The 14,938-nt window shown below is 40.2% G+C and overlaps 1 protein-coding gene across 2 annotated transcripts in view; it reads left to right on the top strand.

The window, feature by feature from the left end:
- The window catches only part of ap1g2 (adaptor related protein complex 1 subunit gamma 2), a 64,355-nt gene that overhangs the window by 44,960 nt on the left and 4,457 nt on the right, over positions 1–14,938 (top strand). For both annotated transcript variants that reach the window (XM_034182708.1, XM_034182707.1), the window contains exons 15-18: positions 2,519–2,608; positions 3,104–3,231; positions 8,811–8,915; positions 9,120–9,264. In XM_034182708.1, coding sequence (XP_034038599.1) covers positions 2,519–2,608; positions 3,104–3,231; positions 8,811–8,915; positions 9,120–9,264 — 468 coding nt within the window. The remainder of the gene's footprint in view (positions 1–2,518; positions 2,609–3,103; positions 3,232–8,810; positions 8,916–9,119; positions 9,265–14,938) is intronic.

Below are 14,938 nucleotides of genomic sequence, written 5' to 3'. Positions count from 1 at the left end.
AAAGGTGCACTGATGAGTCATAACAATATTTAAACTGTTCTCAACTGCTGTATCTTTTTGTAATAATTTTTTTCTTGAAATCATTATCAAAGTAGAATGATTAATTCAGCCCTTCATCAAAAATGTCACCAGTTTGTATATTGCAGAATGAAATCAGCCCATTGCAGAGCTCCTCAAAGCCTGTTCTTTTATTCAGAATTTAACGCAGTTTCAAATTAATCATAGTAAGTAAATTTAATTTATAAAGTGCATTTAAACCCAGCTTCCGCTGACCAAAATGCTGTACAAAAAGTATATAAAATAGTAAAACAACTAAAAACATAAAATGGATCATAAACACAATAATAATAATAACAGCAAGGCTCAAACACAAAAATCACAGAATCACACAGGCAATGAAAAGATTAGGGGGATAGAAAGGCCAGACAATATAAATGGGTTTTTTTCAGCCTAGATTTAAATACAGAAATGGAGGGGGCACATTTGACATCTGGAGGCAGGTGGTTCCACAGTTGTGGGCGGCGACCACAAAAGCTCTGTCACCTCCCTGTTTGAGCTGTGACTGCAGCATATGGAAAAGACCTTTGCCTGAGGATCTGAGGGACTTAGGGACTGAATACAGCTGGACAAGGGGCCGGCCCATGAAGAGCCTTAAAAATAATTAATAAAACCTCAAGCTGAATTCTAAAAATAACAGAGAGCCAATGTAAGGCGGTCAGGATTGGGGTGATATGTTCCCACTTCCTACCACCTGTCAGCAGTCTGGCAGCAGCATTTTGAACGATCTGCAGACGTGTGAGTAGACAGACTGACGAAGGCTAAGGTAGAGAGAGTTGCAGTTATGCAGCCATGTTGTAATAAAGGCATGAATTACTTTCTCTCGGTCATTAAATAATAAGAATGATTTCAAATGAGAGATAAAAGAAGTTGTTAGATATTTTTCATAGTGCTGAATGTGTATGACACCCTGGAGTAGGCCTTGCCAACACTGTGCCCACAGGCACAAGGTAGTACAATGGGAGCCAGTGAGGCATCCGCAGAGGATATTCTACAACTAGCCAGTGACTACTCAGGGTTTATGCCATCCTGACACAAAATCAACAAGGCTGGGCACAGTATACAGTATGTACCACATCCCCGGGACGCACATTCAAAACGTACAAAGATCGTTTCTTGAAATAACATTGTCTCTGTGTTGTTTGTTTCTCCTCACGAGTCGCTGCTCCTGTCCCTCTCTCCTGCTTTCTGCATGAGGTGGGGTCAGCCTGCTGTGCCTGCGACATAAGCTGTGTAAGGGGCACTTATAGCCTTCATCACTCCATCCAGAATTTAGAAGAATTGGAAAAGTGAACGTACTTTTTACTACCACACTAAGAACCTAAAAGTCAACGTGTATCGATCTACATTTGTGTTTTAATCAGTGTCCCTGTCTGAGATCAGACTGCGCTGCATGGGTGTTGAAGAAGACAATGCCACCAACTTATTACATTACTTATTATGACTTTATATTTTATGATTTTATATGAATTGGCATTAAGATTTCAAGGATGGAATGTTTGCCGAATAGCAGCCCTGTCACCAATGATTTTTGTACAGAGTGATGCTTTATAACATGATGTAATTTGCGCAAACAAACTTAAAATTGACAAAATATTGAAGGCAGTCTGGTGCGACACGTTGTGTGACTACTAGTCAAAAAAAAAAAAAAAAAAAGACGCACTGCAGAATAAATTCATCCAACACAAATGATGAGATATAATCAAATTCAAAAACATTTAATGAATAAAAGTTTACATTTACACTGTTTCACAGTACTAAAGTGTCTAACGCAAGTCTTTGCCGCTCAGAGATGAAAGTTACTGAATGTAGCAGCAAATGCAAATGTCAGAGGACACAAGGCAGGGTGCACCCTGGACAGGATGCCAGTCTATCGCAGGGCCATGACATGAAATATAACACAAAATAATGAAACATAAACCTTGCACTTATCTTTAAATTAAATTGGCTCAAGTTGTGGCCCTTAAAATAGATTTTTTTTTAAAAATTACAAATTTTTAGTCATTCATATTCTGCTTCAGTTTAGCAAATTTCCAGCCAGTTCTGAATATGCACAAAGAATAACCAGATCCAATACCTGTTTCATTTCAAAAGACCTGGGACCTAACAGTGTTGTGAAAAACAAATACGTTTATTTGAAGGCCTATTTTTGTTTACATTACCTTTATCAAATATAAGACTGCGTAATCTTAGACTTCCTAGCCCTAGGCCTATATGACTTCACACTCACGTTTAATAGTAACGATAGGTGACTCCCTTGAAATGGTTATTCTGAATATCCCCTACATATTGGGCCAAAACCTATTTTATTTTCTTATATTCTGCCTCTTTAATGTATTGAGGAATTTGGTAAGATGGGTGCTGATGTTTTGAACCACAAAACTGGCATTTTCTTGATTTATTTTACTGGAACTGAAAATGTGTTATGCGAGGATAATATTTTCTCTGTGTGTATGTGCAGCAACCCCTGGTCCAGGTGGCGTGCTGGTGTATTGGAGAATATGGAGACTTGCTGTTGAGAGGAGAATGTCAGGAAATCGAGCCACTTCAGGTACTTCATGTGGTACATCATCCTGTTGGCAGATCCCGAATTTAGATTTAGAATTAGATTTTTTTTTTTATCTTCTATGACTTTCACATTGGATGGATGAATGGCATTTTTCCCCACAACAGCAATCTTTGCATTGTAGAATTTTACTTCATGACCTAAAATTCACACAACAGCGACATCTGTGAAGACGGCGCATCACCAAAATAGCACCACACAAAAGTCCAGGGATTGATGATGTCATGTGCAATATCTAAGTCACCAGTCATACAGCACCAGGCAGGAGCAGAGTTTAGTAGTTTTGAGAGGGGACATGTCTTCAAACATACCTCCATGATACTGACTGACAACAAAAGGTTCAGTGTGTGTCCACCATCATGTGTCCAGCCTTGAATTTGATGTGACTGAATTAGAATATTAGAATTAGAATTTAGAATTCATTAATTTAGAATTAGAGTCAAGAATATTTAAAAGATGACTGACACAGTTTTCCACCAGGTGACTGAAGAAGACGTCCTGGATGCCTTGGAAACAGTGCTCCAGTCCCACATGTCTTCTCCGGCAACCAGAGGTTTTGCTCTCACCGCCACAATGAAACTGAGCACACGCATCACTGATAATGTGGAGTAAGAAACATTCATGCATTATAATAACCAGCTGTGTCTGTTTAAAACCCATTTCTGCCCTTTGGGCAGGAAATGCTCCACACAAGCATCACACAGTTCACTGGACATCAACTTACTTTAAATTCCATGCTGCGTCCAGCATGGTTTATTTGCAGTAATCTGGGTGAGTGAGTCTCTGAATGCCCACATTCTTTCAGACACTTTAACTCCAAAACTAAGAATGCCAGCATCTTATTTACCGTGTCACATGTTGATATGTAACAGATGATCTGATTAACTTTTCATCAATATAGGTATTGGGGAAGGGGAGCACAGTGGCTGAGTTGTTAGCACTGTTTCCTCACAGCAAGAACTTCATGGGATTGATTCCCAACCTGTCACCTTTCTGTGTGGAGTTTGTATGTTCTCCCCATGTTTGCTTGGGTTCCCTCCGGGTGCTTCGGCTCCTCCCACATCCAAAAACATGCAGGTTAGGTGGATTGGAAACTTTAAATTGTCCATAGGTGTGCGTGTGGGTGTGAATGTGTTTGTTTGTCTATATGTGATCCTGTGACAAACTGGTGTCCTGTCCAGGGTGCACTCCGCCTCATGCCCTATGACTGCTGGGATAGGCTCCAGCCTCCAGTGACCCTTAATTGGAGAAAGAAATTGAAGATGAGTGAGTAAGGTATTGGGGAAACCTATTCAAATATTGATTGACTGATTGTAAAAGCGCCTATAAATCAAACCAAATCAGCAGACAACTACACACAGTGCATCTGGAAAATATTCACAACGCTCCACTTTTTCCACATTCTTAGTTTTTTTAATTTAAATAAATTAAAAAAAACTAAGAAGTCATATGTACATGAGTATTCACACCTGGCATTTATGACAAAGAGTTCAATCATTGTCTCATCAGACGAGAGGATTTTGTTTCACATGGTCAGAGAGTCCTCAGGTGCCTTTTGGCAAACACCAGGCAGACTGCCATGTGCCTTTTACTAAGGAGTGGCTTCCGTCCATTGGGTTCTTGGTCACCTCTCTGACTAAGGCCCTTCTCCCCCAGTTGCTCAGTTTAGATGGACAGCCAGCTCTAGGAAGAGTCCTGGTGGATCTGTACTTCTTCCATTTATGGATGATAAAGGCCACTGTGCTCACTGGGACCTTCAAAGCAGCAGAAATGTTTCTGTACACTTCCACAGATTTGTGCCTCGAGACAATCCTGTCTCTAAAGTCTGCAGACAGTTGCTTTGACTTCATGCTTGGTTTGTGCTCTGACATGTACTGTCAACCGTGAGACCTTATATGTAGACAGGTTTGTGCCTTTCCAAATAATGTCCAATCAACTGAATTTACCCCAGGTGAACTACAATTAAGCTGTGGAAACATGTCAATGATGATCAGTGGAAACAGGATGTACCTGACTTCAATTTTGAACTTCATGGCAAAGGCTGTGAATACTTATGTACTGTGTATCCGGAAAGTATTCACAGCCCTTCACTTTTCCACATTTTGTTATGTTACAGCCCAACCCGTCGATCACAGTCGACCAGTCGATCACATAAAGTCCTCAGGTGAGATGAGGCTCTCACTGCGGTATTGTATCACTTCCTGTTCCGGAGCACAGCGGTGTTTTTCTGTATCTGTTAGCTGTTTAATCTGCGCAGTTAGATTGATCTAGTTATCTAGATTACGATTTGTTTCCCAGTGTAATCTTTACGTGCCTTAACTAAAGCACTCCTTCTGCTGAAATCACCTCTAAATTATTTACACATTATTCACTTTGCGTGTTTTTAGGAATCCGCTAGCTTAGCGTAGCTACTAGCTCTTAGCCGATTTAGCATGGCGGCTTCTCCTGTCTGTCCCGCACTTTTCTGCTCTGGGTGTGAAATGTTTAGTTATTCCTCGGCCTCCTTTAGCAGTAACGGTACTTGTAATAAGTGTAGCCTATTCATAGCTTTGGAGGCCAGGCTGGGCGAATTGGAGACTCGGCTCCGCACCGTGGAAAATTCTACAGCTAGCCAGGCCCCTGTAGTCAGTGCGGACCAAGGTAGCTTAGCCGCCGTTAGTTACCCCCTGGCAGATCCCGAGCAGCCGGGAAAGCAGGATGACTGGGTGACTGTGAGGAGGAAGCGTAGTTCTAAACAGAAGCCCCGTGTACACCGCCAACCCGTTCACATTTGTAACCGTTTTTCCCCACTCTGCGACACACCCGCCGAGGATCAAACTCTGGTTATTGGCGACTCTGTTTTGAGAAATGTGAAGTTAGCGACACCAGCAACCATAGTCAATTGTCTTCCGGGGGCCAGAGCAGGCGACATTGAAGGAAATTTGAAACTGCTGGCTAAGGCTAAGCGTAAATTTGGTAAGATTGTAATTCACGTCGGCAGTAATGACACCCGGTTACGCCAATACGGAGGTCACTAAAATTAACATTAAATCGGTGTGTAACTTTGCAAAAACAATGTCGGACTCTGTAGTTTTCTCTGGGCCCCTCCCCAATCAGACCGGGAGTGACATGTTAGCCGCATGTTCTCCTTGAATTGCTGGCTGTCTGAGTGGTGTCCAAAAAAATGAGGTGGGCTTCATAGATAATTGGCAAAGCTTCTGGGGAAAACCTGGTCTTGTTAGGAGAGACAGCATCCATCCCACTTTGGATGGAGCAGCTCTCATTTCTAGAAATCTGGCCAATTTTCTAAATCCTCCAAACCGTGACTATCCAGGGTTGGGACCAGGAAGCAGAGTTGTAGTCTTACACACCTCTCTGCAGCTTCTCTCCCCCCTGCCATCCCCTCATTACCCATCCCCGTAGAGACGGTGTCTGCTCCCAGACCACCAATAACCAGCAAAAATCTATTTAAGCATAAAAATTCAAAAAGAAAAAATAATATAGCACCTTCAACTGCACTACAGACTAAAACAGTTAAATGTGGTCTATTAAACATTAGGTCTCTCTCTTCTAAGTCCCTGTTGGTAAATGATATAATAATTGATCAACCTATTGATTTATTCTGCCTTACAGAAACCTGGTTACAGCAGGATGAATATGTTAGTTTAAATGAGTCAACACCCCCGAGTCACACTAACTGTCAGAATGCTCGTAGCACGGGCCGGGGCGGAGGATTAGCAGCCATCTTCCATTCCAGCTTATTAATTAATCAAAAACCCAGACAGAGCTTTAATTCATTTGAAAGCTTGACTCTTAGTCTTGTCCATCCAAATTGGAAGTCCCAAAAACCAGTTTTATTTGTTATTGTCTATCGTCCACCTGGTCGTTACTGTGAGTTTCTCTGTGAATTTTCAGACCTTTTGTCTGACTTAGTGCTTAGCTCAGATAAGATAATTATAGTGGGCGATTTTAACATCCACACAGATGCTGAGAATGACAGCCTCAACACTGCATTTAATCTATTATTAGACTCTATTGGCTTTGCTCAAAAAGTAAATGAGTCCACCCACCACTTTAATCATATCTTAGATCTTGTTCTGACTTATGGTATGGAAATAGAAGACTTAACAGTATTCCCTGAAAACTCCCTTCTGTCTGATCATTTCTTAATAACATTTACATTTACTCTGATGGACTACCCAGCAGTGGGGAATAAGTTTCATTACACTAGAAGTCTTTCAGAAAGCGCTGTAACTAGGTTTAAGGATATGATTCCTTCTTTATGTTTTCTAATGCCATATACCAACACAGTGCAGAGTGGCTACCTAAACTCTGTAAGTGAGATAGAGTATCTCGTCAATAGTTTTACATCCTCATTGAAGACAACTTTGGATGCTGTAGCTCCTCTGAAAAAGAGAGCTCTTCACTTAGCCTGGAAAAAGAGTCTGTTGCTCTATAAAAAAAAGCCCTCCGTAAAGCTAGGACATCTTTCTACTCATTACTAATTGAAGAAAATAAGAACAACCCCAGGTTTCTTTTCAGCACTGTAGCCAGGCTGACAAAGAGTCAGAGCTCTATTGAGCTGAGTATTCCATTAACTTTAACTAGTAATGATTTCATGACTTTCTTTGCTAACAAAATTTTAACTATTAGAGAAAAAATTACTCATAACCATCCCAAAGACGTATCGTTATCTTTGGCTGCTTTCAGTGATGCCGGTATTTGGTTAGACTCTTTCTCTCCGATTGTTCTGTCTGAGTTATTTTCATTAGTTACTTCATCCAAACCATCAACATGTTTATTAGACCCCATTCCTACCAGGCTGCTCAAGGAAGCCCTACCATTATTTAATGCTTCGATCTTAAATATGATCAATCTATCTTTGTTAGTTGGCAAAGATAACCTGATTAAACACATCAGAAAAGATAAATCCAACTAACAATGAACATAAATAAATATAGAATAAATGTTTCCTGTGAACACATAGTGACTCTTAAACCTCCACTTCACCCCTGTTTTATTTAAGTTTAATGACAATTTGTTTCGGTCAAACCACATCTAAGCTGTGTTTTTACACAAGTAAAAATAAAATGCAGTTAACTGCACATTTGTGTCTTTTTTCATGAAAATATGTTTTTAAAGATCACATATTACACTTTAGTCAGGTCTTTTGTGGACTCTTGCTGTGATATGTTGTCAGTGGTTGAGATAGTTGCTGTGGGCATCTAAAAATGCTCAGAATCGGGTGAAACCTGATGGAAATGTTTTTGTGGTGTGTCAGTGATGTATATGTACAAAATAAAACAAAACACTACTCCAGGTATGTTTTTGACCACAATATAACGTAAGTTTGTTTCAAGCTCAAATGTTGATGTTGCGTGATAAAGGCCTTTTAATAATAACTCACTTAAAGAAATAATGGCAAAACTCACATGTAAGTAAAAAAACAAAAACAAAACGATTAATCTAAAAAATAATCGACCGATGAATTGATTACTAAAATAATCGTTAGTTGCAGCCCTAGTGTTTAGGCTTTAATAAAATATGTCTTTCCTAAAAAATCAAAGTCCGGATTTCAAAAAAGAAGAGAAAAAAGGACAGGGAAAGAAAACTAAACGAAGGAAGCAGCTGCTAACCAAATTCTTTGAAAAAAGAGGTGAGCTTGAAAACTAGCTATATTGAGTTCTGTGGGTCTGGGGGACCAAATTGCACCATTTTCTAGAAAATTGGTGCAATCTGGTGCATTCCTGTGCATTTTAACAGACGGGAATGCACCAAATTGCACCATTTTTCTAGAAAATGGTGCAATTTGGCCCCCCAGACACCCCCCCAACTCAATATTGCTCCCCCAACTTTAAAAAGGGTTCTGACTCCCAGGTGTGATCTAAGGTATACATGATTAGACCTGGTTTGACTACACATTAGAAATTTGGTGTTTGCGTTAACAAAAAAGAACATAACAGTGTGTGTGTATGCCCATATTTACCCACCCTGAATTATGAAGAGGAAAAAGGTGCATGGTTTTTAGATCTGACAGGCCTGTGCATTACCTCTTTTATATGTTTTGTTGTTTCTTTGTTTTTTTTTCCTGTGAGATGAAAATGAATGAAACATATGAAGGATCCAATTACAAAATAGTTCAGAAGACCTTTTGCAATCTTTTTCCAAATATCGCTCTTCTGTATTTTTCTTTCTCCGCTTTTTCCAGTCGGATCAGAAGCATCGTCAGCATCTACGGCAGCTGCATAGATGTGGAGCTCCAGCAGAGGGCAGTTGAATATAATGCTCTCTTCAAAAAATATGATCACATGAGGTATGCAACATTATGTACTGATGGGGTCAAGTGCTTTTATTTTGCTTGAAATATTTTTCCCCCTTATCCAAAGAAAACACTGGATGTTGTGGTAACACATGCAACTTTGGTCAATCGCTGCGTCCAATTGTGATAAAAACAAATGTGCCTTTGTACAATGTAAAACTGACCACAAAACTTCAGAGCTGCTACTTGTCTCTGCAGAGCCGCTGTGTTGGAGAGGATGCCTGTGATTGAAAAGAACTCTGGTCAGATCAATGGAGAATCAACAGGCAAAGCTTTAAACATGATTGAGACAGACAAACTCAAGCAAGGGGAGGTGCTGCTGAGCCAAGAGCCTGTGAACAAGGTATCTGATTACAGTTTCAATTTATTTTCATTTGTATTGCGCCAAATCACAACAAAGTTGTCTCAAGGCGCTTAACACAAGTAAAGTCTAACCTTACCAACCCCTAGAGCAAGCACACAGGTGACAGTGGTAAGGAAAAACTCCCTCTGATGATTTGAGGAAGAAACCTCAAACAGACCAGACTCAAAGGGGCGACCCTCTGCTTGGGCCATTCTACCGACACAATTTACAAAACGATTATACAGGAAATTTTGCCGGTGTACAGGGCGGGAGGGTTGCAGAAGTAGACACCACTCCCATCTCCGGATGGAGCCGTGCCTCAAACAGAGAGAAACAAAACAGAATCAGGCATCAGAAAGACAACAAATACAGTATAATTTGTCAGCATTAAGTAAACAAGAAAAACAGAAGAAATACTAAGGTGATCTCTGGCCACTAGCCCTAAGCTTCACTAAAAGACCCAGACTTTAGATAAAGTTGAGATCGCGGCCTGCTCCATTTCCTAATAAAATGAATTTAAAAAGGTAAAAAGCAGAGTAACATACTATGCCAGTATGCTAACCATACAAAAGGAAAAACAAGTGCATTATAAGTCTGGACTTGAAAGTCTCTACAGAATCTGACTGTTGTAGTAATGCAGGGAGATCATTCCACAGAACAGAGGCACAATAAGAGAAAGCTCTGTGACCTACAGACTTTTTATTCACCCTAGGGACACAAAGTGGTCCTGCACCCTGAGAACGCAGAGCCGGGGCCGGTACCTTGGGTTTAATTAGGTCAGCTAAGTAGGGAGGTGCCACTCCATGAACAATTTTATAGGTTAGTAGCAGAACCTTAAAATCTGATCTGACTGGGACAGAAAGCCAGTGAAGGGATACCAAAATGGGTGTAATGTGGTCAAACTTTCTGCTTCCTGTCAAAAGTCTGGCAGCAACATTTTGAACCAATTGGAGACCCCTAATGCTAGACTGCGGTAAACCAGAAAATAAAACATTGCAGTAGTCCAATCTAGAAGAAACAAACTCATGAATCGGGGTCTCAGCATCAGCCATAGACAGGATGGGAAGAATCTTCACTATATTTCGCAGGTGGAAGAAAGCAGTCCTTGTAATATCTCTAATGTGGAGGTCAAAGGACAACGTAAGATCAAAAATTACCCCAAGGTTCCTCACTTTGTCAGTGTGATGTATGACACATGAGCCTAGGCTAAGTGTTAGCTGGTCAAATTGATGCCGATGCCTCACTGGACCAAAAACCATCACTTCAATCTTATCAGAGTTTAAAAGTAGTAAGTTTCTAGACATCCAGCTTTTCACTGATGCAAGGCAGTCTTCTAAGGATTTTTTTTTTTTTTTTTTTTTGTGGTTAAGATTGCCAGCAGTTATCGGCATGTATAACTGAGTATCGTCAGCATAGCAATGAAAGGTAATCCCAAAATGCCGCAGTATGTGCCCAAGGGGTGCTATATAAAGGGAGAAAAGCACGGGGCCTAAGACGGACCCCTGTGAAACCCCAAATTTTATGTCACTAAGGTTAGAGATAGAGAAGACGGTGAGAACGACTGATCAGGTGTGATGCCAACCATGCATGGGCATTCCCAGTAGTCCCAAAATGAATCTCCAATCTATTGAGTTGAATATGATGATCCACGGTATCAAACGCAGCACTAAGGTCTAACAGCTCCAGAACCATGGTGGTGCCTGAACCCATTGCAAGCAGAAGATCATCCACCACTTTAGTGAGAGCTGTCTCTGTGGAATGAGATTTTCTAAAAGCAGACTGCAGTGGCTCAAATGATTATTCTCAGTACGGTGGTCCACGAGCTGCCATGAAACCACCTTTTCCAGAATTTTAGAGCAAAATGATAGATTTGATATCAGCCTATAGTTTTTCAATACACTAGGGTCAAGATTAGATTTCTTAAGTGATGGTTTAATCACTGCAGATTTGAAGAGGTTAATAAGAGATGAATAATTTCCAGCGCAGTCGGCCCAAGAGTGGGCCACAGGTCCTTTAACAGTTTTGTTGGTATGGGATCAAATAAGCAGGTTGTGCTTTTTGTAGATGTTACGAGTTTTATCAGCACGCCTAGTGAGATACTATCAAATGGCACCCACCTCAATAGCAGGGTGTAGTGGCTGGGGTAAGGCACGCTGGGATATGTTTAACCTAATGCCGTCTATTTTCATCTCAAAGTAATCAAAGAAATCTTGTGCTGTAAAAGGAGAGCGAACTACAGGTGGTTGTCCATGAATAAGTGTTGCCACTGTTTCGAAAAAGAACTTTGAGTTATGCTTGTTTTTGCTGATTAAATCAGAATAATATGTCCGCTTTGTAGCCAGTAGTGCATGCTTATAACATCATGCCACGTGAGGTGGAATACTTGTAATTTTGAACTGCTCTATTTCTGTTCTAGACCTCTAGCCTTATGCTTGAGGTCACGCAAGTTATCATTGAACCAAGGTGACTGTTTTTTTTTTGGGGGGGGGGGGGGGGGGGGGGGGCGGCATGGCTTTAATATAGGTAGCGCAGTCATGTCGAGTGTAGTTTAAAGCGCTGAGTTTAAACTATCCAGAAGACTGTCTACTGATTGGGCATTTTCCAAACGTGAAGCTAAGATATCAGGCAGTCTAGCTTCGAGTTCAGTCGTAGTTGAGGAGTTAATGCATTGCCGTGGTGATAAATAAGGTTGTTGTTCCACTAAACACTGCAGCAAAACTATAAACTGAATAAAAGAGTGATCCGAGACCACCGATGCAAGAGGCATGATGTCAATATTCATTTTACAAATATTACAATAACTAAATTAAGACTTTATAGTAATTACAGTACTCGTGCACGCAGAGTGCCCACGGCGTTCTGCGTGAAATTCTTCCTGAAGTGGGGTGGGCCGATGCACAAGCATGGCCAATGCTGTGTTCACCGGAACACCCATTTCAGTAAAATGTCTGATTTCATCACAATAGATGAAGTCGTTATCTCGGTGTGCACAATGAATCATGGGTATGCCCGAAGGTCATTCATGATAAATTTGAAAAACCGCCAATGTTTTCACAGCGATGTAGAAAAGGTCCACGCAAAATGCAATTGAAAAGTTGATTTAGGACACGATTTTGGACAACACAGACAAAATTTATGGATATGGATGATAACAGAGATGAGTTTGGATGATTTTCGGTGATGGACAGTGGTGAATTTAAAAGCATTTCTGAAGAAATGAGGAAAAGACAAGAGGAGTTGGTAACATAAGCATTAAACAAATTAACAAGTTGTCCAACAAAACGAGGCAGATTGTGAATCACTGCTTATGACCAGTGACGGCGAAACTATACCACACCCCATGAATGAAGAAAAGTGGATGGGGGAGAAGGATGGAGTCTGCCGGTACACTTCTGGACTTTTACAGTATGTTCTTAATTTATTTGACTGAACAGGAAGCTATGTTTGTTGTAAAATCTTGCTAAAGCAGTTGTTAGGATCTACGTAAACAAACATAGGCATTCGTGTTTCCCATAAACGTATCACATCTTGTTCAAATGTCGTATTTACGTCAATCAACAATAGCAACTTCAAGAAAACAGTTCTAATAAGCTTCTATAACATATTAATGGTTCATTTCACACAATACATGAAATTTGTTGAAAAATGATATAACAGGTGCATTCGATCCTGGTCACAAACATAAACAAATGTCAGCGTCCGTCTTTCAAGGAAAAATCTTTATGTGCGCTAATATGCCCGCTTTCAGTAATTCTACAACTAATTCACACTCATTTGCTAAGAATGAAAGCACAGACACCCAGCCTTTGATATTGTAAAGATGACATTTTAATGCGCCACAGATTTGAAGCCTGTAAAATATTGTCAATGTGTATTCACATTACACTAGTACTGTTCTATTCCTGATTGACCTTTTAACTGGAAGAGGACCTTTAGCCACACTGTGCATGCTCCTGCTGAGATAGTGACTTCGTCCTTTAAAAAATAACTCATCCATGTGTCCATTTTTGTCTTGCACAAAGTTTCGCTTTCATTAAACATGTTCCTTGTCAGCTGATGTCTAGCGAATCTGTCGGAAAGTTGTGTGCACGCTCAAAACTTTGAGCTGACATCAGACAGAGAACTTTCCCGATGGTTGCATATTTGTTTTGGCTTGTGCTTGTTATCTTATCAAAAACGAAGTTTTTGTCAGATCTCTGTGTTTTTTACCTTGTGTGCTGCAATCCAATGCTGCTGGACCCTCAGTTTCACTGGCAGAGTCTTCCTAAGGGATTAATAAAGTTATACAGTAGTGTTCAGAATAATAGTAGTGCTATGTGACTAAAAAGATTAATCCAGGTTTTGAGTATATTTCTTATTGTTACATGGGAAACAAGGTACCAGTAGATTCAGTAGATTCTCACAAATCAAAGTAGAAAAAAGTAGAAATGGGGGTGTTCACAATAATAGTAGTGTGGCATTCAGTCAGTGAGTTCGTCAGTTTTGTGGAACAAACAGGTGTGAATCAGGTGTCCCCTATTTAAGGATGAAGCAAGCACCTGTTGAACATGCTTTTCTCTTTGAAAGCCTGAGGAAAATGGGACATTCAAGACATTGTTCAGAAGAACAGCGTATTTTGATTAAAAAGTTGATTGGAGAGGGGAAAACTTATATGCAGGTGCAAAAAATTATAGGCTGTTCATCTACAATGATCTCCAATGCTTTAAAATGGACAAAAAAAAAAAAAAACAGACGCGTGGAAGAAAACGGAAAACAACCATCAAAATGGATAGAAGAATAACCAGAATGGCAAAGGCTCACCCATTGATCAGTTCCATGATGATCAAAGACAGTCTGAAGTTACCTATAAGTGCTGTGACAGTTAGAAGACGCCTGTGTGAAGCTAATTTATTTGCAAGAATCCCCCGCAAAGTCCCTCTGTTAAATAAAAGACGTGCAGAAGAGGTTACAATTTGCCAAAGAACACATCAACTGGCCTAAAGAGAAATGGAGGAATATTTTGTGGACTGATGAGAATAAAATTGTTCTTTTTGGGTCCAAGGGCCACAGACAGTTTGTGAGACAACCCCCAAACTCTGAATTCAGGCCACAGTTCACAGTGAAGACAGTGAAGCATGGTGGTGCAAGCATCATATGGGCATGTTTCTCCTACTATGGTGTTGGGCCTATATATCACATACCAGGTATCATGGATCAGTTTGAATGTGTCAAAATACTTGAAGAGGTCATGTTGCCTTATGCTGAAGAGGACATGCCCTTGAAATGGGTGTTTCAACAAGACAATGACACCAAGCACACTAGTAAACGAGCAAAATCTTGGTTCCAAACCAACAAAATTAATGCCTCGCAGATGTGAAGAAATCATGAAAAACTGTGGTTATACAACTAAATACTAGTTTAGTGATTCACAGTATTGCTAAAAAAAAAGCAGTTTGAACATAATAGTTTTGAGTTTGTAGCATCAACAGCAGATGCTACTATTATTGTGAACACCCCCTTTTCTACTTCTTTTTTACTAATAGCCCAATTTCATAGCCTTAAGAGTGTGCATATCATGAATGCTTGGTCTTGTTGGATTTGTGAGAATCTACTGAATCTACTGGTACCTTGTTTCCCATGTAACAATAAGAAATATACTCAAAACCTGGATTAATCTTTTTAGTCACATAGCACT

Source organism: Thalassophryne amazonica, chromosome 12 (genome assembly GCF_902500255.1).
Source record: "Thalassophryne amazonica chromosome 12, fThaAma1.1, whole genome shotgun sequence".
In the NCBI taxonomy this organism is placed as follows: domain Eukaryota; kingdom Metazoa; phylum Chordata; class Actinopteri; order Batrachoidiformes; family Batrachoididae; genus Thalassophryne; species Thalassophryne amazonica.
The sequence above is the reverse complement of the archived record's forward strand: the minus strand, read 5'-3'. Positions and strand labels throughout refer to the sequence as shown.